The 26,534-nt window shown below is 46.3% G+C and overlaps 2 protein-coding genes across 3 annotated transcripts; one reads left to right on the forward strand and one right to left on the reverse strand.

The window, feature by feature from the left end:
- Positions 1–1,882: 1,882 nt before the first annotated feature.
- On the reverse strand, positions 1,883–5,705 carry TMED9 (transmembrane p24 trafficking protein 9). The gene is made up of 5 exons (XM_007083128.3): positions 5,478–5,705; positions 5,207–5,307; positions 4,302–4,427; positions 3,796–3,942; positions 1,883–2,741 (listed from the first exon to the last, which is right to left on the reverse strand). The coding sequence occupies exons 1-5, from the start codon at positions 5,659–5,661 to the stop codon at positions 2,592–2,594; spliced, it is 708 nt and encodes a 235-aa protein (XP_007083190.2). The 5' UTR covers positions 5,662–5,705; the 3' UTR covers positions 1,883–2,591.
- Positions 5,706–14,949: 9,244 nt separating this feature from the next.
- Positions 14,950–17,422, forward strand: LOC102956475 (transmembrane emp24 domain-containing protein 9-like). 2 transcript variants are annotated; one of them, XM_007083129.3, is made up of 5 exons: positions 14,950–15,193; positions 15,560–15,660; positions 15,989–16,114; positions 16,664–16,810; positions 16,954–17,422. In XM_007083129.3, exons 1-5 carry the CDS (start codon positions 15,064–15,066, stop codon positions 17,101–17,103), a joined length of 654 nt encoding a protein of 217 aa, XP_007083191.2. In that variant the 5' UTR covers positions 14,950–15,063; the 3' UTR covers positions 17,104–17,422. The 2 variants fall into 2 exon arrangements, with proteins under 2 accessions (XP_007083191.2, XP_042838393.1); XM_042982459.1 differs by lacking the exon at positions 15,989–16,114.
- Positions 17,423–26,534: the final 9,112 nt, after the last annotated feature.

Here is a 26,534-nt window from a genome sequence, read left to right on the forward strand (position 1 = left end):
CCAGCCTCCCACCTGGGAGAAGACGGCAGCAGAGTCCTTAGGCTTGATCTCCGCTCTTCGGAAAATGTGAAGTTCCCTCATAAATAGCTAACATCTATTGAGTTCTTACTATGTGCCCGTCATTGTTCGAAGTTGCTTACTGCTGTTCTCTCATTGAGTCCTTATGGGTAGTGTACTTACTATGCCCACTTTAAAAATGAGGAAATGAAGACACAGGCAATTCAGGGTGTAAACCAAGATACTTTGCACAATCTACGGCCTCAACCACTGTGCTTCCAAAAGGACTTTACTGTGAGAAATTAATCATCCCCAGTGATGGCCATTCTCACTTAAACCCAGCATAAAACCGACCAAAGAAGGACCTTACTGCTGAACTCTGCCATTGCATTGCACTCTGTTACAGAACTTTGGCAAATCCAGCCCAGGTTTGGCTGGTGACAAAGGCAAGGCTGATCCCCTGAAGAGACCAGTCAGTGGGGTGAGGCCAATAATGGAAGCAGGGAGGTGGGACTGTGACCTTTGAAAGCACAAGCCCTTCTAAAGGGGAACAGCTGCCCTTCAGTCTTGCTAATTGTTGTTACATCAGAATGAAGCCCCACTAGCGTCAGATCTGATTTGCCTCAAGAAATCAGATTTCACATAAAAATTCTAATTAGTTTTAAACAGTGACACCCACAATCATGTTAATAATAAGCACCCTTGGTATGATGGGATGAGAATGGCACCTTTATGGTCTTTCAAAAACCCAGAATTCCAGTTCAATCATGAGAAAAACAGCAGACAAATCCCAATTGAGGGAATTCTACAAGATACCTGAACAGTACTCCTAAAAACTGTCAAGGTAATAAAAAACAAGGCAAGTCTGAGAAACCGTCATAGCCAAGGAGGGGTGAAATGTAACTTGTCCTGGATGGGATCCTGGGACAGAAAAAAAGGGCATTAGGCAACAGCTAAGAAAATCTGCATACTCTATGGGCTTTAGTTAAAAATAACATATTGGGAGCCTGGCTGGCTCAATAGCGTGCAACTCTTGATCTTGGAGTCATGAGTTTGAGCCCCATGTGGGGTGTAGAGATTACTTAAATAAAACTAAGATAATGTATCAATACTGTTTCATTAACTTGAACACTTGTACCATACTGGTGCATGACAATAATAGGGAGAACTAACATCATGAATTTTCTGTAACGCTAAGGCTATTCTAAACAAGTTTTTTGTTTTTATTGTGGAAGAGGTCTAGGAGGTAGTATGAGGTCAGACCATATCCCCTTGTCAGTTCAAGTAGTCCACAGCCTGGCCTCCCCAGCCTGTCTCTTTCTCACACCCTGCTGGATTCACCTTCCTCAAATTTATCTCCGGTTCTTGTACCCAAAACTGTGTCAAACACTGGGTAATATGCGAGTCTCTTCTAACTCTAACCAACCTCCCTTAATGGCTTCCTCAGCCCCCTCCCTAAACTCCAGTGGAAACCATGTCCATCCACCTCCATGCCAGCCATCTGCCAGGGTTTCCAACCACGGCTGCTCTGCCTTCTTACATCCGAATCCTTCTCCTTCAAGGTCCTCCTGAAATCCCATTCTGTTGGTTAAGACCATCTACATCCTCATCCCCGCCAGCCCAAGGATTTCTGTTCTTCCCAAACCCGCAGTGCTCTTCTGTTCAATGCACACTACCTTCCTGAACAAGACACCAACCCCCCACCATTCACTTGTTTTATGCTCTTGGGCAAACCCACTATCCCCTGCTACAGAAAGGTATAGAGGGGAGGGAAAGAATGAACTTCACAGGTGGGTATTCATCTTGGAATGTTAAGTGCTTTGCATAGAAGAACTGACGTTCCCTGAGCACCTCGGTGGCACAGTCACTTTATGTGGGACAAGCGAATTTTTTTATTTTTTATTGGGAAACCAATGTAACAAACCTAGACTTGTTGAAAATGAAATCAGTAACTAAGACTTTGCAGGCCCCATCCCCAGCCAGCACCAAGGCCTCTGCCTGGCCTGACCCCAGTTCCTCAAGCCCCCAAAAGGACAACCATGTTGAGAAGCTGAGGTCAACCTCAGGGCTAGTTTCCCACACTGCAACCCCCTCACCCCCACCCTCCATTGACACACATACCCTGGATCTGCAGTCTGGGTCTAGTCCCAAGGAGGGTACAGTGAGGTTCCCAGGGTGGCAGGGAATCACGGCCACACCCCAACCTGCTCAAATCCCAAGTTAGCAAAGGAAGACAGAAAAAAGACTGGCGTGCCTACCCACTCCCCCCTCCCCAGCCACCCCAGACAACAGCCTCACATCCCTGATCAGTAACACTGTGATTCTGAGGTGCCAGTGGGGCTCCCAGTGGCTTCACCAGACCCTGGGTGATTACTGCAAAGGGCTTAGAGCCCAGGGGAGGGGACAGGCATTGCCCCACCACCTGCTCAGTACTAGCCAGCCAAGCTCCTGCCCTAAACTTGTGCCTGGGGTGCCTGTAGCCCCTTTCCCCTCCAGACATCCATGGCTCGGAACCAGTCCTCCTGCTAGAGAGAAATCAGTTCCAGGAGGCCCTTTCTCCCCCAGCCTGGGAGGAAGGATGGCCTGTGAGCTGGCTACACCAGCTTCTTCGCTTCAAAGAAGCTCTTGAGGTGTCGCATCTGCCAGACGCCGATGGCTACGAGGATGAGGGTCTGCAGAATGGACCACCACAGCACCCGCTGGTTGGTGCTCTCGCTGGTCTGCCGGAAACGCTCCTCTCGCCACTGTGGGAGGGGAGAGCGGAAGAGGAGCTTAAGTTTGCTGGGCACCACCTGGCGCCACTCTAACTGCTGGGTTCCCTTTGCAGAGGATGCCCCAGAATCAAGGAGCTATGCCCAGGTTCCAATCAAGTGTCTGCAAAGAGCCAGAGACCCCACCTGGGGACTGTATTCATCCTCCCCAGCCAGATGGCCTCCAGGAACCCACTCATTTAAGTCTGTTTGCTTGGGGGTGCCTGGCTGGCTCAGCTGGTAGAGCATGCAACTCTTGGGGTTGAAGCTCCACATTGGGCATGCAGCCTACTTCAAACCAACCAACCAACCAACCAACCTCTGTCTGCTCATGTGTCAGGTACAGCCCTCCCCTGGTCCTCTCCTGGAGCCAGCTGGGAGGGGAGGTGAAGTGCCAGTAGTATCACCCCATCAGACAGAGCTGCCCTATAGCACTCAGGAGTGCACGTGCTCTAAGCTCTCTGCCCAGGTCTTCCCCAACTGCTCCTCGAGGATTGTGGGCACAAGTTGCAAACTGGTGGCCCAGTGGCTGGATGTGTTTTGCCAATAGTTAAAACCTAGTAAAAATTCACATCAAAATACTTGGATCTCTAGCTTCTCTTAAAAGCCAGGGCTAGCGTATCTATCTGCAAGGCTACCCTGGGTTGACAATTAACCGAGACCACTGAGGATTAGACACACAACAGTCCTTATGGTCACAGATTCATTCATGGTACCGCCTGGCTCCTGGACACAAATGAGTTTGAAATAGCTGGTCCTGGAAGCACCTGGAGCCATGGAAATAACACCCAAGGTATTAATATCAATTCCCGCTCTGTCACTGTGTACATGTAACTGGGATTTAGAGCAATGATGGCCTCTCAAGAGCCTGTCTCCTTGGTTACACACTGGAGTTAGTGATCCCCACCCCACCTTTTAGACTTGCAAAGCGGCACAGTTAAGTCCCTTGGCTTTCATAATGAATCTGACACACATGCCACTCCTGGCTGAGCGAGGGGAAGGCTTCTGGGAAGAAGCCCACCCAGGAGCTCCTGGCCCAACCACATACCCGTTGGTAGTTCTGCTCTTTCTGGATCTGCTCCACTTGCTCCACCAGCTGTCTCACTCGTAGCTGCAGCTCACTCAACTTGTCTTTGGCGGCAATTTCTGCATAGTCGTTGGCGTGTTCACCCACCTGGATGTCCAGGTGAACTCTCTGGGGACAGACAAGGAAGAGAAAAAGAAATCGGGCAGCCCTGCTCCATCTTCATGCCAGGCACTGACAGCTGGTCCCCCTACCTTCCTTCATTTGTGCATTTCGTCCAGGGCTGAGGCCTCCACAGTGTCCAGCCCTATGGGGCTCTAGGCAAACAGGCATGAATAAACTTGGCTGACACTTGGACCAAGGCACATACAAGGAGTTCAGGGACTGTGCCCAGATGTTCAGCGGAAACCCAAAATTATTAGGAGACACAAAATCCGACACACTCATCTCACACCCAAAGCACCGCCAGTCTCCAGGCCCCACCAGGGTTTAGAGGTTGAAAGCTACGAGTCCCATGTGGGTCCACTCACCAGCATGCCTCCAGCAAAAAGGGAGAACTTGGTGGAATTGGAGTGAAGACAGATCTGGTGTTCGCCGGGGGTGTGAGAGGTGAAAGTGAACCTGCCTTCAGAGCCATACTGCCGGGCCAGGATCACCTGGAGACAAAAGCCTTCAGTGAGTGTTATAGAGAGGATGGGGCTGGAAGGAAAGAAGTCTTAAGGCTCTCTGAGCCTCAAAAGTTAGCCAACAGAGACATAGGCACCCCACACACTAAAAGCTCCAACCTGCTCCGCGGTAGTTGCCAAAGCTTGTCTGAGACCTTCTGCGGGCAGGGGTGAAGAATCTAAAATGAAGCTGACGTGGGTCTGCGGTTGGAAAGGGCTCTTTATTCAGAGCTCCTGCCATTTCAACTCTTTTTTGTGTGTGGTTCTTTTTTTTTTTTTTTTTTTTTTTAATGAAAAGTGACAATCAATGATTTTTTTTCTTTTGCTTTCCTTTAATATCCTTATCTGGTGAAATTAACAGTTGCTTCTTCGTTTTGGAAAGCACTCTGTCCTGTGAAACCTTAAAGTCTGGATGCCACAGCGTCAGAGTTGACAAAATTCTTTGACTGCCAGCACCACAATTAAGGCACCAACCACACCTGTAAGATAGGTGAGTTTCCGTTTCACAGACCAGGAAACCGGCTCAGGGAAGCTCAGTGACTTGGCAGAGTCACGCAGCAGTCGGTAAGAGGTTGACAGGAGCCGCTAGCACTGCAGCAGCCCGAGCTTGGCCTAGAGCGCAAAGCCGGGTGCGATCTTCTCACAACATCCAACTGTCTTCAGCAGTTCAGCAGATGCGGCAACTAGGAGGGGAAGTACCAGCACCTGCCTGGTCTGGCGCCTAAGCGCAGGGCGGAGGGCTCCGCGCGCGGGCTTTGGGGCCGGCTCACCTTGTCCTCTGGGTCCTTCACCTCCACGAACATGCCGAGCCCGGGGGTGGCCGGCTGGTACTCCTCCCGCTGCTTGTCATACAGCTGCGTCCGGTAATTTCCTGGAGGGAAGTGGGGCGAGTCCAGGTCAGATGAGCGCGAGGTGGCGCGGAGTCGGCCCACGCCAGCACGCGGCGAGACCGGCTGCTTCCCTTTCTGGAAGAGGTGACTCTCCCGCACCCCCCGCCCCAAGACCAAGGTCTTTTTCCAAACTCTCCCCCTCCGCCCGCACCTATAACCATGGTCTCGTCCGGGATCTCCTCAATAAAGCACTTCTTTTCGGTCTCCCCGATGTGGAAGTAAAGCGCGCCTCCGCGGGCCACAAAACACAGAAGCAGCACGAGGGCCCGAATCACCCTTCCCAGTCCCCCTCCGGGCCGGGGCCCAACGACCCTCACGCCTTGCTCCGCAGCCATCTTGCTCCACCTGCCGGCGCAGTCGCAGCCCGCGGCGCCACGTAGCCCTGCCGCCATCGCGGGGCCTGCCGGGACAGCGAGTTCGACTGGGTGGACTACAAGTCCCGAGACACCCCGCGGCCGCGGCGAGGCAGTACCCGATTGGGGAGCAGCTTTTGCCTGCTTCCGAATTACGGCCCAAGAATTGAAACCTTTTTTTTGTTAATCGCCCTGGCGGCGGGGCGACTACTAGTGTTTATAAAATTTTTACAGATGCTCCAAGTAACGCAGTTTGGTTGCGGTCGCAGTGAATAACGAGCAGATACAGGATTGAAACCGAGGATCCCTGACTTTCCTCGGGATTGCATCCGACACTCTGGGCTTTCTTCTATTTTTAAAAACTAAAAAGTGACACAGTGCACCAACTTATCTTGGAAAAAAAAAATTAAAGTACAAAAACAACAACAAAAAGCTGAGGTCTCATTTTACCACGTCTTTGCCACTTGAAACCCAACCATTGGTAAATCTGGTCTACCCTGGTCTGTATGGTCCCTGGTATCCCCCCCGCACTGTCATCAGTACTGGACATCATCCACGCGAGTGTTGCTGCCGGAGCACTGCCCTGATGACTTCTCTCCGAAGGTGGTTCGGTGCCCCAGGGGTCCGCTAGTAAAGGAGTATTGGGGGTCTTGGGCCAGGGTCGCCCCGTTTTGGAGGTCTCTGCGCGCAGTGTGAAATGAACAGAGGTCTGAGTCTGCCCTTCGTGTCCTTCCTGGGTTTGATCCATAGTCTAGTGTATTGTGGCAGCAGTTTATGACTGTGTGCCTCGTCAAGGTTTCGTAGAAGTTGGAGGTTTTCTCTCCACTTCGGCTTCTCTTTGTTATTTCGTTTGGCCCTGTGGAGGGAAGTTTAATGGCAATCTGTTGACATTTCCCCCTCATTGTAAGTCTTGATCTCCTTTTTCTTAACAGTAACAATATAATGTAATCTTTGCTCATACAGTACCTTATTTTTAAACCATTTCTCTGATGAAAGTGGTTAAGATTTCTTTTCCCCTACTATTTGCTCTTACATTTATTGCTGCAATAAATACTCTTGTTCATTTTCTAAAAGAGCATTACTATAGGACATAGTTTTTTGATGAAGTCACAAAATTGCCCTTTCAAACTTCATGCCAATTACAGTCTCACCAGCAGTGTGTCCTAATGCTTATTTTCCACACTCTGGTCTAATGTTCTCAACCTTTTTTTTTTTTTTTAATGTTTATTTATTTTGGAGAGAGAGAGAGATCATGAACAGGAGAGGGGCAGAGAGAGAAAGGGAGAGAGAATCCCAAAGAGGCTCCACACTGTCAGCCTCCAACGCAGGGCTCCAACCCACCAATTTATTAGGTCATGACCCGAGCCCAAATCAAGAATCAGACGCTAAGCTGACTGAGCCAGCCAGGTGCCCCTGGTTGTGTCTTTCTAAATGCTATTATAACTACATGCTATTAGTGTTGATGTAACCATCACACAGAATTAACAAATGATTACAGAATTGATGAACAATAACATTTTATAATAACAGTTTATAGTATTTGTAAAATTAAACTTTTTATGTTGAGATAACTATAGATTCACATGCAGTTGCAAGAAACAATGCAGAAAGATCCAGTGTACCAATTACCCAGTTTCCCCCATTGTAATATCTTGCCCAAGTATAATGCAATATCACAAACAAGACATTGACATTGATAGTCAAGACACAGAACTTTTCCATCACCATAGGGATCCCTCATGTTGTGTGTTAAAGCCACACTCACTTCCCTATTCTTTCATCCTTTCCTTTTTTAAAAAAAAAAAAAAATGTTTATTTGTTTTTGAGAGAGGATGTGTGAGAGTGGGGTAGGGGCAGAGAGAGAGAGGGAGACAGAGGATCTGAAGTAGGTTCCTCACTAACAGCAGAGGGCCCTATGTGGGGCTTGAAATCACAAGGCATGAGATCATGACCTGAGCCAAAATCAGGAGTTGGACGCTCAACCAACAGAGCCACCCAGGTGCGCTCCTTGTTTTTTTAAATTTTTTTTATTTTTAAAATTTTTATTTTTGGGAGAGAGAGAGAGAGAGTGCGTGGAGGAGTAGAGAGGGAGACAGAGGATCTGAAGCAAGCTTTGCATTGACAGCAGAGAGCCTGATGTGGGGCTCAAACTGAAGAACTGTGAGATCATGACCTGAGCTGAAGTCAGCCACTTAACCAACTGAACCATCCAGGCACCTCTTTTTCACCGTCTCCTTAACTTCAGACAACTGATCTGTGTTCTTCATTTCTATAATTTTGTCATTTCAAGAATGTATAAATGGAATCATACAGTATATAACCTTTTACGATTGGCTTTTTTCACTTAGTTAATTCTCTGGAGATTTAAGCAGTTTATTGGTTGTATCAACAATTATAGCAAAAAAAGTAACTACTACATACGATGTGTATACATATAATTTGTTTGATATCAGTCACAGAAAAGGGTGAGAACAGAGCTGGCTGTTAAAAGGAGCAGAGAGTTTTTGGGTGTTACTGAAGGTAAACTGGTATAAATTCAAATTGGAATGTTTTAACTTTTAGGATATTAAATGTAACCCCCATGGTAACCACAAAGAAAATAGCTGTAAAATATACACAGAAGAATGTGGGAAAGGAATTTACATGTTTAACTACTAATTTAGAGGAATTTAGGGACCCCTGGGTGGCTCAGTCGGTTAAGCAGCCAACTTCAGCTCAGGCCATGATCTCGCCGTCGGTGGGTTTGAGCCCCGCATCGGGCTTTGTGCTGACAGTTCAGAGCCTGGAGCCTGCTTCAGATTCTGTGTGTCTTTCTCTCCCTCTCTCTCTGCCCCTCCCCTGCTCATGCTCTCAAAAATAAATAAACATTTAAAAAATAAAAGCTTTATAGTTTTATACTTTATATTTAAATCTATATTCTATTTTGAGTTCATTTTTTTAATAAAGTGTGAGGTATAAGTCAAGTCTTGTGTGTGTGTGTGTGTGTGTGTGTGTGTGTGTGTGTCAAAGGATGGCAAATAACTATAGCATCACTTGTTGAAAAGGCTATCTTCAAGGGGTGCCTGGGTGGCTAAGTCTGACTTCGGCTCCGCTCATGATCTCATGGTTTGTGAATTCTAGCCCCTCATCAGGCTCTGTGCTGACAGCTCAGAGCCTGGAGCCTGCTTCAGATTCTATGTCTCCCTCTCTCTCTGCCCCTACCCAACTCACGCTCTGTCTCTGCTCTCAAAAATAAATGACCATTAAAAAAAAATAGAAAAGGCTATTTTCAAGAGAATGAGAAGCCAAGCCATAAATTGGGAGAAAATCTCTGTAAAGGATGTATATCAGAAATAATTGCTATCCAAAATATACAAAGAAAAGACAAAAAACAACAAAATATACAAAGAACCCTTAAAACTCCACAGTAAGAAATGAATAACCCAATGAAGAAATGAGCAAGAGATCTGAACAAACTGTTCAGCAAAGAAGATCATACATGGCAAAAAAAGCATATGAAAACCTGGTTATGATCCTATGTCATTAGGGAAATGCAAATTGAAACAATGAGATACCACCAGGGACTTATTAGAATGATAAAAATCCAAACACCGACAACACCAAATGCTGGCAAGGTTATGGTGCAACAGGGACTCTTATTCATTGCTGGTGAGAATGCAAAATGTGAGAAATGCACTTTGGATGATAGTTTGATAGTTTCTTATAAGACTAAACATACTCTTACCATGTAATCCAGCAATAGGGCTCCTTGGTATTTACCCAAATAAATTGAAAAGTTATGTCCACACAAAATCTTGCATAAAGATATTTGTAGCAGCTTTATTTATACTTGCCCAAACTTGAAAGCAACCAAGATGTCCTTCAGTAAGTGAATGTACAAATAAAATGTGGTACATACAGATAATGGAATATTATTTAGTGCCAAAAAGAAATGGGCTATCAAGCCATGAAAAGACATGGAGAAACCTTACATGCATATTGCTAAGTGAAAGAAGCCAATCCAGGGGCGCCTGGGTGGCGCAGTCGGTTAAGCGTCCGACTTCAGCCAGGTCACGATCTCGCGGTCCGTGAGTTCGAGCCCCGCGTCAGGCTCTGGGCTGATGGCTCGGAGCCTGGAGCCTGTTTCCGATTCTGTGTCTCCCTCTCTCTGCCCCTCCCCCGTTCATGCTCTGTCTCTCTCTGTCCCAAAAATAAATAAAAAACGTTGAAAAAAAATTAAAAAAAAAAAAAAGAAAGAAGCCAATCCAAAAAACGTTGTTACTGTATGATTCCAACCATGCAACATTCTAGAAAAGGCAAAAGATCAGTGGTTGCCAGGAAGGGAGGAGGAGGGATGAATAGGCAGAGTGCAGAGTATTCTTAGGGCATTGAAACTATTCTATATGACATTATAATGGTAGATACATGTCCAAAACCATAGAATGTAAAACACCAAGATGGACTCCCAATGTAAACTAAGGACTTTGGGTGAAAATAATGTGTCAATGTAGGTTCATTGATTGTAACAAATGTACTACTTTGGTGCAGGATATATTCTAAAAGTTTTTATTTATTTATTTTGAGAGGGGGGAGAGAGAGAGAGACAGAGAGAGAGAGAGAGAGAGCGCGCAAGCAGGGGAGGGTCAGAGAGAGAAAGGGAGAGAGAATCCCAAGAAGGATCCACACGGTCAGCACAGAGCCCAATGCAGGGCTTCATCCCACAAATTGTGGGATCGTGACCTGAGTCAAAATCAAGAGTTGGACGGTTAACCAACTGAGCCACACCAGTGCCCCTATAGTTTTGATTTTTTGACTAAGGCATACAATGTCTTGAAATCAGGTAGACTGATTTCTGCCACTTTATTCTTCTTCACGAATGTTTTAGTTATGCTAGTTCCTTTGCCTCTCCATGTAAATTTTAGAATAATATTGTCTATGTTTAAAAAAAAAAACAAACTCCTGGGGCGCCTGGGTGGCTCAGTCAGTTGAGTGTCCGACTTCAGCTCAGGTCATGATCTTGTGGTCTGTGGGTTCGAGCCCCACATCGGGCTCTGTGCTGACAGCACAGAGCCTGGAGCATGCTTCAGATTCTGTCTCCCTCTCTCTCTCTGTCCCTCCCCTGCTCATGCTCTGTCTTTCTCTCTGTCAAAAATAAATTGAAAAAATTAAAATAAAACAAAACTCCTGGTGGGACTTTGACATGAATTGTGTTAAACTTGGGTAATAGTTTGGAAAGAATTGCCATATTTACTATGTTGAGTGTTCTGATCTATGAACACAGTATGTCTCTGGATTTATTTGGTCTTCTTTGAGTTTTTCTTCATCAGAATTTTGTAATTTTCAGCAAACAGATTTTATGCGTATTTTGTTAAGATTTCACGTGAGTAATTCATTTTCTATGAACTGACTGTAAATCATATTGTGTTTTTAATTTTGGTTTCCTTATATTTGTTAGTATGTAGACATGTGATTGATTTGTACATGTTGCTCTTATGTTATACAAACTTGCTGAATTCATTTATTAGTTCTAGGAAATCTATGGATTTCTTAGACTTTTCTAAATATATAATCATGTCATCTACAAATAGGGACAGGTTTATTTCTTCCTTTCCCATCCGCATGCCTTTTTTTTTTTTTTTTTAGCCTTCTTACAGTTACTAGATCTTCTGATACAATGTTAAATAAGAGTGGTGAGAGGGATACCTGGGTGGCTCAGTCGGTTAAGAATCTGACTCTTGATTTTGGCTCAGGTCATGATCTCACAGTTCGTGGGATCGAGCCCCACATCAGGCTCTGAGCTGACAATATGGAGCCTACTTGGGATTCTCTCTGTCCCTCTCCCCTCTCTCAAAATACATAAAATAAAATTTTAAAAAGTGTTTTTTTATTATGAATTATATCAAATCTACCAGTGTTTGAGTGGAAATTAAGTCTTTATGTAGTTTTATATGCTGTAATATGTCTTCAAATAAATCTCTCCTATTAAAAAAACCCCATCAAATTCTGAGGTCTTGGGTGAACCACAGATGGGGCGAGTAGATGTAGCACCCCAGTGTCTTCTTTTAATCTTGCAAATGGCACCCAGGTTCAGTGGTCTTGGCAGCAATTGTGGAACGAGCTTTTTGTCAAGTGGGAGGATTGCAGACTGGTGGGTTCACTGCTCTTATGTTCCTAGCCTCGTCATCGATCAGAAATAGGTTGCTCTATTTTTAACAAAACACTTTTACTCCTTGGGCAGTCATATTCCCCCTTCTTAATGTCTGGATTCTGGGCTTTAAAATCTCACTGGTGCACTATCTCCTTACATGTATTTTGATGCAAGCATTTTCCACTTTTTACTCTTTGGGGGATTTCTGTGAGTAGTCTGATCAATGGACCACTTCCACGCAAGACTGGTTACTCATAGTGGAGTGTGGGGGCTGCCACTGGTCCATCCATGTTTGTTACAGGTCTGCAATGATTTAAGTACAGAAATTGAGTTTTTAGAACCTTTTACAGAAGTTTAACATTGATGTGATATCCAAGCACATGATTAGTTTCATTTTTAATTGTATTTTATAAGAGTATTGGCTTGTGAGGGATTGCAAATTTTATTGGAAACAAAACAAAGCCAATACTTTACTCCAGGTGGTGGTAGTGCTGTTCAGAGAACAATCAGGACCAAGGACAGCACCCCTGTCTCCCAAACCTGAGTCCTCACTTTTCTGCCTTTGCTCCCAGCTGTAGCTACATTCCCTGGTAGACAACTAGTTCCCAAATCAACAGATGCTTTTCAGCTCTTGTTTATTTGGCCTTTATAAAGCGTGACTGTTATTAATATCTGAATCTGTCATTTTTGTTTAATAGTCATTCCAAATGAGGAAGTAAGAAACACTCTCCTAGGATTGTCAATGAGCCACACCATTAAAATGAAGGGACAATTCCGGTAACTAAAATATATTATCAGTCTTAAAACACTGTATTGTAATTGCTCCTTTTCTTTCAGTGGGCTCTTAGATGGCAGATGACAGGTCTAATTCATTTTCATGTCCAACACGTGTCATAACACCTGGACCAGAGTTCGTGTCAGCAAATGCCTGCCACTTATCAACTGGGTGATCTTGGGCAAGTTTTTACTCAACTTTGCAGCTGTTTCCCTCTCTAGCTATTAAACTGGAATAGCATTAGAGTCTGCCTAACAATTTTTAAAAGATTAGTTCACTTAGTGAACTTAAAAAGTGATTACAGGGACACCGGGGTGGCTTAGTCCGACTTCGGCTCAGGTCATGATCTCATGGTTCATGAAGTTTGAACCCCACGTCGGGCTCACTGTTGTAAGCCTGTCAGTGCAGAGCCTGTTTCTGACCCTCTGTCCCCCTTTCGCTGCCCCTTCCCCCCTTGTGCTCTCTCAAAAATAAATAAAACATAAAAGGAATCAATTAAAAAAAAAGTGATTACAATAGTGCCTGGCATTAAAGAACAAAAAAGATGATCATCAGGGTGCCTGGCTAGCTCCAGTTGGGAGAGCATGTGACTTTTGATCTCAGGGTTGTGAGTTCTAGCCCCATGTTGGGTGTAGACATTACTTAAATAAATAAAATCTTATTTAAAGGGGCACCTAGATGGCTCAGTTGGTTAAGTGTCTGACTTAATTTCTGCTCAGGTCACGATCTCACAGTCATGAGATCAAGCCCCATGTTGGGCTCTGTGCTGGGTGTGGAGCCTGCTTAAGATTCTCTGTCTCTCTTTCTCCCTCCCCTGCTCAAATGTGCTCTCTCTCTCTCTCAAAACAACTTATTTTTTTAAAAAAATTCTTTTGGGGTGCCTGGATAGCTCAGTCGGTTGAGTGTCAGACTTTGGCTCAGGTCATGATCTCATGGTTCATGGGTTCCAGCCCCGTGTCGGGCTCTGTACTGACAGCTCAGGGCCTGGAGCCTGCTTTGAATTCTGTGTCTCCCTCTCTCTCTCTGCTCCTCCCCTGCTCACACTCTGTCTCTCTCTCAAAAATAAATAAAGATTAAAAAATTTTTAAAAATTTATTTTAATGTCTATTTACTTTTGAGAGAGAGAGAGAGTGAGAGCGAGCTGAAGAGAGGCAGAAAGAGAGGGAGACAAAGAATCCGAAGCAGGCTCCAGACTCTGAGCTGACAGCACAAAGCATGACGCGGCGCTTGAACTCATGAACCACGAGACCATGACCTGAGCCGAAGTCAAACACTTAACCTATTGAGACACCCAGGTGCCCCTCTCAAGAAAAAAAAAAAAACTTATTAAAAAAAATCATCATCATCACCACCACCACCACCACACGTTGCAGAATAAACTAATGAGCATCTCTTAGCACCACAGGCACTAGGTGGTGGAAGACTTCATCCCACTACCTGGGTTGAACTACATCTTTCTACTGACATGTTTGGGTCTACACTATTCTCACAGGGCATTGTAGGCTTTGGAATTCTCTAGATTTGTTTTTTCTCCGCTCCCATTTTGTCATGTTGGCTCCACTCTCCCCCCCCTTTCGGTTGTGTACTGCTATCCTTTTCCAGTGGCTTTCCTGCTATCTTCTCTCCCCTCCAGGCTCACCCACAACCTCTTCCTGGCTCCTAGTGCAGACGGAAGTACACTGGATGAAGGGCTCCCCTATTATGTGGGCCTGGCACCTCCTGTGCCCTTAGATTCGGCCCAATTACCTTCACCCTCAAAGTTCCTGTAACTTTTCTTCCCCTAGTTCCTTAACTGGCCTACTGGCTGCTAGGCAATCCTAGGCCCCCCTGCCTAAATTGTTCTTGTCTCTCGCTGCTCAGGGAGATCTTAATCATCCTTCAAGGCTTGAGTAAAATCTACTGCTTCCACGAAAGCCGCGACATTTCCCTCTCCCTTTCCTGAATTGCTGCTTCAGCCTCTAAACCCCACAGGGCTTCTCTTCTCATTCCATGTCACCATGTCACCCCCTCTCCCCTAATCAACCCTAAACTCTTCTAGGTGGAAGCCCAGGTCATAAACGTCCCGTTATCCCCATCCTTTCAGCACACATCTGGGGTGGCTGCGCCGCATGTTGCAGAGGGCAACCCCCCGCCCCTGAAGCTATTACCCTAATCGGCAAGATGGGCTAACAGCAGCTACGCCTCCCCGGGTTTCTGCGTGGATTAAGAGATGCCCGGTGGCGGAAAGCGCTCCAGGTTGTTGGGGGCGGGGGGCGGTGTCTCGCTTGGCCCCTCAGCAGCGTGGGTCGGCGGGAACGCGCCGGGGGCGGGGCCACGCGAGGGCTCCCGGGAGTTGTAGTCCGTACGCGAGTTTGCAGTCTCCGCAGGCTCCGCGCGGAGACCGGAGGACTCGCCCGGGAAGGTGGCGGGGGCCTGCGGGGCGCGAGGAGCTGGGCCCCGGGCTGGCCCCGGGAGGGGATGGGGCACAGCGCGGGCAACCGGTATGGCCCTGCCGCTGCTGCTGGGGCAGCTGCTGGCGCTGATGGGCCCCGGGGACGCGTTCTACCTCGAGGTCCGCGAGCTGGAGGAGAAGTGCTTCATCCAGGAGATCCCCGACGGTACCGTGGTCATAGGTGCGCGTCTCGGCCAGTCCTGGCCTTGCCCTCCCTGCACCTAGAGTCCTGAGAGGGGAGGGAAATGGGTGGCACCAGCTCAGTCCCATATCTTCCCTCCCCTGCCGGGGGTAGGGCTCAGAGGGATGGGTGGACAGCAGTCTGGCCAAGGCATCCTTTCTCTTGCCTGTGCCGGGGATGGGGGCGCCTAGGAGGCTAGTCTGAACCAGACTGGAATGATGGCAGAGAAGTGGGGCTGGAGAAGGGAGGAGAGGCCGAGGGCCGTGGTCGGTCTCCTCAGACTCAAGATCTTCCTGTTCCTCCCCTGACCACTGGGACTCCATCATGGGTATGGATGGGATTGCACCTCCGTTGCCTCTCCATTAGGTAACTACAAGACGGAGCTATACGACCCTGCTATGGAAAAGTACCAGCCCTCCCCTCAGTGGATCAATTTATTCGTGTTTGTGAAGGACCCGGAGAACAAGGTGAGGCAGGCCTTTACTCCTTGCAGCCTTCCACCGGGCCCCCACCCCCAGGCCCCCAGAGTCAATGTGTAGCCTTCTCTAGTCCTTCATTTCTCACAGAAGGATGTCTTCTCACAGGCAGGATAGCTTAAGGAGGGCCATGCTCTTTGCAAACTGTACTCTGTATTGGCAATGCTGGGATCTGAGAATTTCTGGCCAAACTGATGTCATTTCTTTCACACTGTCCCATCTGGCCTGTGGGGGTGTAGACCTGGGATACCCCCACAATTCTCCTGGAAGCAAGTGTATGGCTAACATCTCTGTGCTCACTGGAGGCTGCTTCCTCTAGAACCTTCTGGCCCGTCAGTACGGCCCTCAGGGCAGCTTCACCTTCACCTCCCAGTCTCCAGGAGAGCACCAGATCTGCCTCCACCTTGAGTCTATCCGGTTCGCCCTCTTCTATGATGGCAAGCTGGTGAGTGTGGCAGGTGGGAGGTCCACCGTCCCCAGGGACTCAATTTCTCTGCCTCTAGAGTGAGAAGGGTGCAGTGGGTGGTGCCTGTTGAGTAGGGCTGGGACTCTACATGAAGTGAGCACATGGGGAACAGATCTTGAGGATAAAAGGAGACCTTGGGAGGGAGTTACCGTGACTTAAAATCCTCCCTCGGCTCCCTGACCCATCCCTAGGATACATACTGAGCTTCACCATGTGAAATTCAGAGCTGTTCTGCTGATTGCTTCAGGCCTCTCCATTGTCATCTCCCAATACAGGACTTTTAGTAAACTGCCTCAGAGTCTTACCTCTGTTTCCTTTGCACATGTTGTCCCTATCCTTGGTGTTTTGAATATACAACTCCACACAAGCTGAGTCCTGATCTGGTGTTTGGACGCCCAGAGCAAGGCCAGTCAACAAGTTGGTGTGTGAGGAACAGTGTCAGGCCCAGGCTGGGATGCAGAAGCTAGATTTCCAGCAGGTCCATGGAGCTAAGCTCCCTGACTCCCACTCTTGGCTCCTCCGTTCCAGGCCATTCACTTGGATATGCAGTTGGGTGAACGCACCAACGATTACTCGGAGTTTGCAGCCAAGGACAAGCTGACCCAGCTGCATCTGCGTGTCCAGCAGCTTGTGGAGCAGGTGGAGTTGATCCAGAAGGAGCAGGAATACCAGAGGGTGAGGGGCTGGGTTGGGCTGGCACAGTTGGGACGGGGGATGTGTCACCTCCTGGGAAGGGAAGCTTCCCGCTCTTCCCCCAGAGTGGGTGGGGGTGCAATTCAGTTCCGGACACGTATCTACTCCCTTCTCCCCTCCCACAGTGGCGAGAGGAGCGCTTCCGGCAGACCAGCGAGAGCACCAACCAGCGGGTGCTGTGGTGGTCCATTCTGCAGACCTTCATCCTCGTGGCCACAGGTGTCTGGCAGATGCAGCACCTCAAGAGTTTCTTTAAAGCCAAGAAGCTGGTGTAGGTGGGCCCCAGAAACCCAGCCCCAACTCATTCCCCTTCTGTTCACTGATGGGAAGTGGCCTGGCTTGGTCTATTTCCTGGTTCCCAACCCCCCAACCCTGCAGGGCTTCCTTGCTTACTGGCAGGGGGACAGAGGACTTCTTTGAACTGGTTTCTCAGCCAGCACTTGGGAAAGGATGGGTTTCCCACTAAACACTTGGTCGGGGAGCTGAAGGATTCTGTGTGGCTCTGTGCTGCTGAGGAGGGTGACGGTGCCCCCATCCCCAGGCTAAACCAGATGGATGAACTATCCCAAGATGGAGAATTAAGAGTGAATTATAAACTGCAGACTCTCTGACCTAAGCATTTATTGCCTCCTACTCTGCAATTCATTCCAGTGTTTTGTTTCTAACCAGATATTGACAGGTGTGTGAGGCCCCACATGTACTGGTGGGGGCTGATCCCAAAATGGATGGGGTGAAGGAAGCTTGTACTCCAAAAGCCTTAGCAACTTGTGGAGTCCTTTCCAGAAAAGTCCAATTTGGGTCCATCTTATGGGTAACCTGAGTGCTTGTGCGGATCCTCTGTCTCTTTCTGGGGTTGGGTCAAGTTCATGTGCTATTCTAGCCGCTCGGACTGCTGGGTTCTTCCAGGAGGTCAAGTGGGCACCTCTGTCTTCCTACTATTTTCTGCCAATCTGTGTCTCTCTTTGTGATGTCACTGGTTGATTTTTTTCAGGAGATTCTTTTTCTCTTTTCTTTCCTTCTTCCCCCTCCTTCCCTCCTTCCTTTCTCTCTTTGTTCCTTTTTCTTTCTTCCTCTTTCTTCCCTCCTTACTTCCTCTTTCCCTCCCTCTCTCTTCCTTCCTTTCTTTTTCTTAAACAAGATTCGAAGTAATTGTTTCCATTATATTCAGCATTCCTGTGGCTCAGCCTTCACATGCGCACACAAGTATAGATAACCAGGCATCTATGTACCCACTGCATCTGCCTGATCTAGCCCACATTTTACCAAGCCCTCTGCTGGTTGCTCTGTTGGAATATAGTCAGCGCTCATATGAATCTGATGTTTTCTGTCATAAGGAAGCTCACTCATCAAGAAAATCAAGTCCAAATCATCAAGGCCAAGGGAGACTCCCCATTAGGAGGGGGAAGTTGTGACAAACCCTGCTCTTGGCCCCTGGGACAGACACAACCTCCCTAAGATACACTGCAAGCCTTGGAGATGTTGCTCATTTGTGGGTGTGGTCATGACTGGCCTCTGGAAAGTATGAATGGACTGAACTGAAGGCTGAGGGAAACCACTAGAGAGTAACCAGAGTATGTGATCATAGGGTCCATTACCCTTACTTGAAGCTGGTGCATATGTGTGTGTGGGGGGAGGGGGGTGCTCTGCTGTCTGCCACAGGAGAAGCAGAGTGATCCAGAAAGGCACACTCTTGCACACGGAGCCTCTGGTCTGACACCAAATGAGGCAGGGCTTGAACAACAGCTAAGGGTGATGCATGCTTCTGAGAAGAAGGCTGTGCACTAAGATTGACATGATTGGAACTCTAGCCTAGTCTAGATGGTCAGGAAATGCTGCTTTTTAGAATTGCATTCATGATTAGGAGTTAGCTGGAAGAAGTGTGTTCTGGCCAGAGGGAATAGCACCTACAGAAGCCCTAAGGCAAAAAAGAATATGGCAATTTGGGGAAACTGAAAGGAGGCCACTGTATCATAATCCCGACTCTAAGAGAGACCACAGGACAGATATGGTGTTCGCTGGGGGTACGGGAGGTGAAAGTGAACCTGCCTTCAGCCATACTGCCCCACCAACATGACCTAGAGAGAAGGGGCTTCAGCGAGTGTTACAAGGAGGATGGGGCTGGAAGGAAACAGGGCTTAAGGCTCTCACTGCCTCCAAAGTTAGCAAACAGAGTCTTAGGCACTCCACAACACTAAAAGGAAGGTCCAGAGATGCTCAGCAGCAGTTGCCGAAAACTTATCTGACAGGGCGCCTCGGTGGCTCAGATGATTGAGCAGAGGATTCTTGATTTCCACTCAGGTCATAATCCCAGGGTCATGAGATCGAGCCCTGCCACAGGCTCCACGTTGAGCATGGAGCCTGCTTAAGATTCTCTCTCTGTGCTCCTCTCCCCCTCTCTTGCAGGGACACACTCTCTAAAAAAAAAAAAAGAAAGGAAAAGCTTATCTAGCAAGGGAGAAGAGTCTGAGAAGAGGCTGAGATGTGACTGCTTCTGGGAAGGGCTTTCCTTCATTCAGAGCTCCTGCTCTTTCAACTCTTTTGGGGTGACTCCATTGTTACATGAAAGGGGACAACTAAAGATTTGTTTTCCTTTGTTTTAATATCCTTATCTGGCGAAACTAACAGTTGCTTCTTCGTTTTGGAAAGCACTCTGTCCTGTGAAACCTTAAAGTCTGGATGCCACAGCGTTAGAGTTGACAAAATTCTTTGACTGCCAGCACCACAATTAAGACACCAACCACACCTGTAAGATAGGTGAGTTTCCGTTTCACAGACCAGGAAACCGGCTCAGGGAAGCTCAGTGACTTGGCAGAGTCACGCAGCAGTCGGTAAGAGGTTGAGAAGAGCCTCTAGCACTGCAGCAGCCCAAGCTTGGCCTAGAGCGCAAAGCCGGGCGCGATCTTCTCACAACACCCAACTGTCTTCAGCAGTTCAGCAGATGCGGCAACTAGGAGGGGAAGTACCAGCACCTGCCTGGTCTGGCGCCTAAGCGCAGGGCGGAGGGCTCCGCGGGCTTTGGGGTCGGCTCACCTTGTCCTCTGGGTCCTTCACCTCCACGAACATGCCGAGCCCGGGGGTGGCCGGCTGGTACTCCTCCGCTGCTTGTCATACAGCTGCGTCCGGTAGTTTCCTGGAGGTCAGATGAGCGCGAGGTGGCATGGAGTCGGCCCACGGCAGGACGCGGCGAGACCGGCTGCTCCCGGCTCTGGAAGAGCTGACTCTCCCCACCCCAAGGTCTTGTTCCAATCTCTCCCCCTCCGCCCACACCTATAATTATGGTCTCGTCCGGAATCTCTTCAATAAAGCTCTTTGTGGTCTCTCCGATATGGAAGTCAAGCCCGCCTTCACTGGGCGCAAAACACCCTTCCCACTCACACTTGGCATCCACCCTACTCTTGTCTCGGCAGCCGCAGCAGGCGGCGCGTGGTAACCTTGACGCCGCCGCGGGACATGCCGGGATAGCGAGTTCGACCAGCTGGACTACAAGTCCCGAGATGCCCCGCGGCCTCTGCCGGGCATTACCAGAATAGGGGGCTGCTACCGCCTGGAGTCGAATTGGCGCTCATGAATTGAAACCTTTGCGTGGATCTTTTTGGTGATCCGGCAAGTGGTAGCGATTCTCAGCTTTTTACAGATGCTGCAAGTATCTGCAGTATGTTTGTGGTCGCAGTGAATCATGAGCTCATACAGGATTGAAACCGAGGATCCCTGACTTTCCGCCGCATTGCAAGAGTGCACGAATTTATCTTTGAAAAAAAAAAAAAATTAAAAAGAGGGGGGCACCTGGGTGGTTCAGTCCTTTAAGCATCCGACTCTTGATCTCGGCTCAGGTCATGATCTCACGGTTTGTAGATTTGAGCCCCATGTCAGGCTTTACGCTGACAGCGCAGAGCCTGCTTGGGATTCCCTCTCTCCCTCGCCTGCTTGTTCTCTCTCTGTCTCTCTCTCAAAATAAATAAACCTAAAACAAAACAAAACAAACAAAGCCTGGGAGACTCTCTTTACCATTTCCTTGCCTCCCAAACCCATCCATTCCTAAATCTCATCTACTCTGGTCTGTATGGCTCCAGGAACCAGCACCCCCTTCCCAACCAGGTAAAGGAGTATTAATGGGGGTCTTGGGGCAGAGTCACCCCGTTTTGGAGAGCTCTGTGCTCAGTGTGAGATCAGCAGAGGTCTGAATACCCTGGATTTACTGTCCTTCCTGGATTTTATACAAATTCTACCGTATTTTGTCAGGTCTTGGAGTTAGCAGTTTATGATTGTGCCATGTCAAGGTTTCACAGAAATCATAGGTGTTCTCTCTAATTTACATCCTCTTTGGTGTTTTGTTTGGCCCTAAGAAGAAAATTTGATGAGAATGTGTTGACATTTCCCCGTCATTGGAAGTCTTTACCTCATTTTTCTTTTTTCTTTCTTTCTTTCTTTCTTTCTTTCTTTCTTTCTTTCTTTCTTTCTTTCTGCTTATTTATTTATTTTGGAGGGAGGGAGGGACAGAGAGAGAGAGAGAGAGAGAGAGAGAGAGAGAGAGAGAGAGAGAGAATCACAGGCAGGATCCCCATTGTCACTGCAGAGCCCGATATGGGGCTGCATCTCAGGAACTGTGAGTTCATGACTTGAGCTGAAATCAAGAGTTAGATGCTTAAGTGACTGAGCTACCCAGAGGCCCCACCATTTTTCTTAACAGTAACAATATAACATAATCGTGGTTCATACAGTACTTTATTTTTTTAACCATTCCTCTGATGAAGTAGTTAAATTTTCTTCCCCCTAATTATTTGCTCTTTTGTATTGCTGAAATAAAAATTCATGTTCATTTTCTAAAAAAGCATTACTGTAGGACATAGTTTTTTGATAAGAGATCACAAAATTGTCCTTTCAAACTTTGTGCCAATTTACAGTCTCAGCAACAATGTGTCCTGGTGCTTATTCTCCACCCTCTGGTCAAACATTTTCAAGCGTTTTAATCTTTGCAAAATCAGTGGATGAAAAGTTGTATTTCCCTTTATTTACCACTTATTTCCTTTCCTTCCCACCCTTTTAATTTTTCTCTTTTTTGTTTATTTATTTTTGAGAGACAGCACACACAGACGGGCAGAGAGAGAGAGAGGGAAACATAGAATCTGAAGCCGACTCCAGGCTCTAAGCTGTCAGCACAGAGCCTGATGTGGTGCACCAACCCATGAACCATGAAATCATGACCTGAGCCGAAGTTGGCTGCTTAGCCAACTGAGCCATCTCGGCTCCCTCCCGTCCTTTTAATTTTTGTTTCCTCAGATACTGAGTATGTCTTATTGGTCATTTGATTTCTTCTGTGAATTGCTGATTGTGTTTTTCTTGGTGTCATTACAACTACATGCTATTAGTGTTGATGTAACCATCGTTCAGAATTAACAAATGATTGCAGAGTTAATAAATGATAATATTTTATAAGAGCTTATAGTATTTGTAAAATTAAACTTTTTATGTTGAGATAATTATAGATTCACAAGAAACAACACAGTTGCAAGAAACAACACAGAGAGATCCAGTGTACCAATTACCCAGTTTCCCCCATTGTAAATCTTGCCCAAGTATAATGTAATATCACAAACAAGACATTGACATTGATACAGTCAAGACACAGAACATTTCCATCACCACAGGAATATAATATTGACCTATTGTAGCCTACCTTCCTACTCCTTTACCCCATCTTTAACCCCAGACAACAACGAGTCTATGTTCTACATTTCTATGATTTTGTCATTTCAAGGATGTTTTATAAATGGAATCATACAGTATGCAACCTTTTGAGATTGGTCTTTTCCACTAAGCATAACTCTCTTGAGATTTATTCAATTTATTGCATGTTTCAACAGCTTCTTTTTATAGGAAAAGTAACCATTACACACAATGAATAAAGTTATAATTCTGTGATATCCACAACGGATAGGTAAGAACAGAACTGTTACAAGAGCAGAGTTTTTGTGTGTTACTGAAGGTAAACTGGTATAAATTCAAATCCGAGTGAGATAACTTTAGGATGTTAAATGTCATCTCGGTGGTAATCACAAAGAAAATAGCCATAGGATATACACAAAAGGAATTGAGAAAGGAATTTAAATGATTCACTACTAAAAAATTAACTAAATGCAAAGAAGACAGTAAATGTAGGAAGTGGGGGACAGAAAAAGCTATAAGGCAAATAGAAAACAAAATAGCAAACAGCAGAAAGAAGTCCCTCCTTATCAGCATTTACTTTAAATTTTTTTGAGAAGCCGGGGGAGGGCAGAGGGAGAGGGAGTGAGAGAATCTCAAGCAGGCTCCACGCTCAGTGCAGAGCCCAATGCAGGGCTCGATCTCACAGCCATGAGATCATGACTTGAGCTAAAATCAAGAGTTGGACACTTAACTGACTGAGCTATCCAGGCATCCCCGTATCAGTAATTACTCAAAAATTTCTTTAACGTTCATTTATTTTTGAGAGACAGAAATAGAGTGCCAGCGGGGGAGGGGCAGAGGGAGAGGGAGACACAGAATCAGAAGCAGGCTCCAGGCTCCAAGCTGTCAGCACAGAGCTGGATGGGCTAGAACCCACAAACTGTGACATTGTGACCTGAGCCAAAGTCGGATGCTTAACCGACTGGCTACCCAGGCACCCCTCAGTAATTATTTTAAATGTAGATGCATTAGGGGCATCTGGATGGCTCAGTCAGTTGAGCTTCCGACTTCAGCTCAGGTCATGGTCTCGCAGTTCATGAGTTTGAGCCCTGCATAGGGCTCTGTGCTAACAAACAGCTCAGAGCCTGGAGCATGCTTTGGATTCTGTGTGTGTCTCTCTCTCCCCCTCCCCTGCTCATGATCTGCCTCTCTCTGTCTCTCAAAAATAAATAAATGTTAAAAAAAAAAGTTAAATGTAGGTGCATTAAATTCTTTAATCAAAAGACAAAGGTTGGGAAAATGGATAAAATCATGACCCAACTATATGCTGTCTATAAGACACTCACTTTAGACCCAGAGACAAAAATAGGTTTGAAAGTGCAAGAATAGAAAAAGCTATGCCACATAAACAGTTACCAGAATAGAGCAGGGAGACTATACTAGTATCAGACAAAATAGACTTTAAATCAAAAAGGTTACAAGGTATGGTAATGGTACAAAAAGAACTACATAGATTTATGCAACAGGATAGAGTCCATAAATAAACCCACATTTATATGGTCAACTAATCAACAAAGGAAGCAAGAATATATAATGGAGAAAATAAATCTCTTCAATAAATGGTGTTGGGAAAACTGGCAGCTATATGCAAAAAAAAAAAAAAAAAAAAAAAGTGAACCACTTTCTTACACCATACACAAAATAAACCCCAAAGGAATTAAAGGCCTAAATATAAGATCTAAAATCATAAATCTTCATGGGAAAAGATATTTGCAAATGACATATCGGACAAAGGGCTAGTCTCCAAAATCTATAAAGAGCTCACCAAACTCCACACCTGAAAAACAAATAATCCAGTGAAGAAATGGGCAGAAAACATGAATAGACACTTCTCTAAAGAAGACATCCGGATGGCCAACAGGCAGATGAAAAGATGCTCAACGTCGCTCCTCATCAGGGAAATACAAATCAAAACCACACTCAGATATCACCTCACGCCAGTCAGAGTGGCCAAAATGAACAAATCAGGAGACTATAGATGCTGGAGAGGATGTGGAGAAACGGGAACCCTCTTGCACTGTTGGTGGGAATGCAAACTGGTGCAGCCACTCTGGAAAACAGTGTGGAGGTTCCTCAAAAAATTAAAAATAGACCTACCCTATGGCCCAGCAGTAGCACTGCTAGGAATTTGCCCAAGGGATACAGGAGTACTGATGCATAGGGGCACTTGTACCCCAATGTTTATAGCAGCACTCTCAACAATAGCCAAATTATGGAAAGAGCCTAAATGTCCATCAACTGATGAATGGATAAAGAAATTGTGGTTTATATACACAATGGAGTACTACGTGGCAATGAGAAAGGATGAAATATGGCCCTTTGTAGCAACGTGGATGGAACTGGAGAGTGTTATGCTAAGTGAAATAAGCCATACAGAGAAAGACAGATACCATATGTTTTCAGTCTTATGTGGATCCTGAGAAACTTAACAGAAACCCATGGGGGAGGGGAAGGGAAAAAAAAAAGAGGTTAGAGTGGGAGAGAGCCAAAGCATAAGAGACTGTTAAAAACTGAGAACAAACTGAGGGTTGATGGGGGGTGGAAGGGAGGGGAGGGTGGGTGATGGGTATTGAGGAGGGCACCTTTTGGGATGAGCGCTGGGTGTTGTATGGAAACCAATTTGTCGATAAATTTCATATATTGAAAAAAAATAATAAATCTTCTAAACAATGGGGCACCTTGGTGGCTCAGTCGGTTAAGCATCCGACTTTGGCTCAGGTCATGATCTCGCGGTTCGTGAGTGCTGACAGCCCAGAGCCTGGAGCCTGCTTCGGATTCTGTGTGTCTCTCTCTGCCCCTCCGCTGCTCTCTCTGTCTCTGTCTGTCTGTCTGTCTGCCTCTCTCTCTCACTCTCCCAAAAATAAATAAACACTAAAAAAAAAAAAAAACAAAACTTCTAAAGGATAACATAGACAGCAATCTCTGGGGCATTGATCTTAGAAACATATTTATGAAAGGGAAAGCAAGGGAAACAAAAGCAAAATTAAACTGTCGGGACCGTGTCAAACTGAAAAGGTTTTTGCACATCAAAGGAAACCATCCATAAAATGCACAGGCAACCTACTGAATGGGAGAAAATATTTGCAAATGATGTATCTGATAAAGGGTTAATATCTAAAATATATGAAGAGCTCATACAATTCCACACCATCAAATCTCACAAGAACAAAGAAACAACCCCCCCCCCAAACAATATGACTAAAAAGCAGATAGAAGGGGCGCCTCGGTGGCTCAGTTCTCGTCCAATTCTTTTTTTTTTTTTTTTTTTTTTTTTTAAATTTTTTTAACGTTTATTTATTTTTGAGACAGAGAGAGACAGAGCATGAACGGGGGAGGGGCAGAGAGAGAGGGAGACACAGAATCGGAAACAGGCTCCAGGCTCCGAGCCATCAGCCCAGGGCCTGACGCGGGGCTCGAACTCACGGACCGCGAGATCGTGACCCGGCTGAAGTCGGACGCTTAACCGACTGCGCCACCCAGGCGCCCCGGTTCTCGTCCAATTCTTGATTTCGGCTGAGTCTGCTTTGGATTCTGTCTCTCCCTCTCTCTCTGCCCCTCCCATCCTCCCTCCCTCTCTGTCTCTCAAATTAAATAAATAAACATTAAAAAAATAAAAAAATAGACAGAGGACCTGAATAGACATTTTTCCAAAGAGACAAACAGATGACCAACAGACACATGAAAAGATGCTCAACATCACTTATCATCAGGGAAGTGCAAAACAAAATCACAATGAGGTATCACCCCCCCAGGAGTCAGAATGGCTAGAATCAAAAAGACAAGAAAAAACAAGTGTTGGTGAGGATGTGAAGAAAGGCAACTCTTGCGATTATTGGTGGGAATGTAAACTGATGCAACCTCTGTGGTAAATGATATGGAGATTCCTCAAAAACTTAAAAATATAAATACCACACAGTCCAGTAATCCCACTACTGGGCACCCAAAGAAAATGAAAACACTAATTTGAAATCCCTATATTCATTGCATCATTATTTTGAGAGAA

Source organism: Panthera tigris, chromosome A1, assembly GCF_018350195.1.
Source record: "Panthera tigris isolate Pti1 chromosome A1, P.tigris_Pti1_mat1.1, whole genome shotgun sequence".
Lineage (NCBI taxonomy): Eukaryota > Metazoa > Chordata > Mammalia > Carnivora > Felidae > Panthera > Panthera tigris.

Excerpts from the sequence above, each read along its gene's own strand:
- LOC102956475 (XM_007083129.3), top strand. The coding sequence starts at position 15,064 with ATGGCCCTGCCGCTGCTGCTGGGGCAGCTGCTGGCGCTGATGGGCCCC. Across the intron at positions 16,115-16,663 it reads TCTTCTATGATGGCAAGCTG|GCCATTCACTTGGATATGCA; the intron begins GTGAGTGTGGCA and ends CCTCCGTTCCAG. Across the intron at positions 16,811-16,953 it reads AGGAGCAGGAATACCAGAGG|TGGCGAGAGGAGCGCTTCCG; the intron begins GTGAGGGGCTGG and ends CCCCTCCCACAG.
- TMED9 (XM_007083128.3), bottom strand. The coding sequence starts at position 5,661 with ATGGCTGCGGAGCAAGGCGTGAGGGTCGTTGGGCCCCGGCCCGGAGGG. Across the intron at positions 5,308-5,477 it reads GGACGAGACCATGGTTATAG|GAAATTACCGGACGCAGCTG; the intron begins GTGCGGGCGGAG and ends ACTTCCCTCCAG. Across the intron at positions 3,943-4,301 it reads TTTTTGCTGGAGGCATGCTG|AGAGTTCACCTGGACATCCA; the intron begins GTGAGTGGACCC and ends GTCTGTCCCCAG.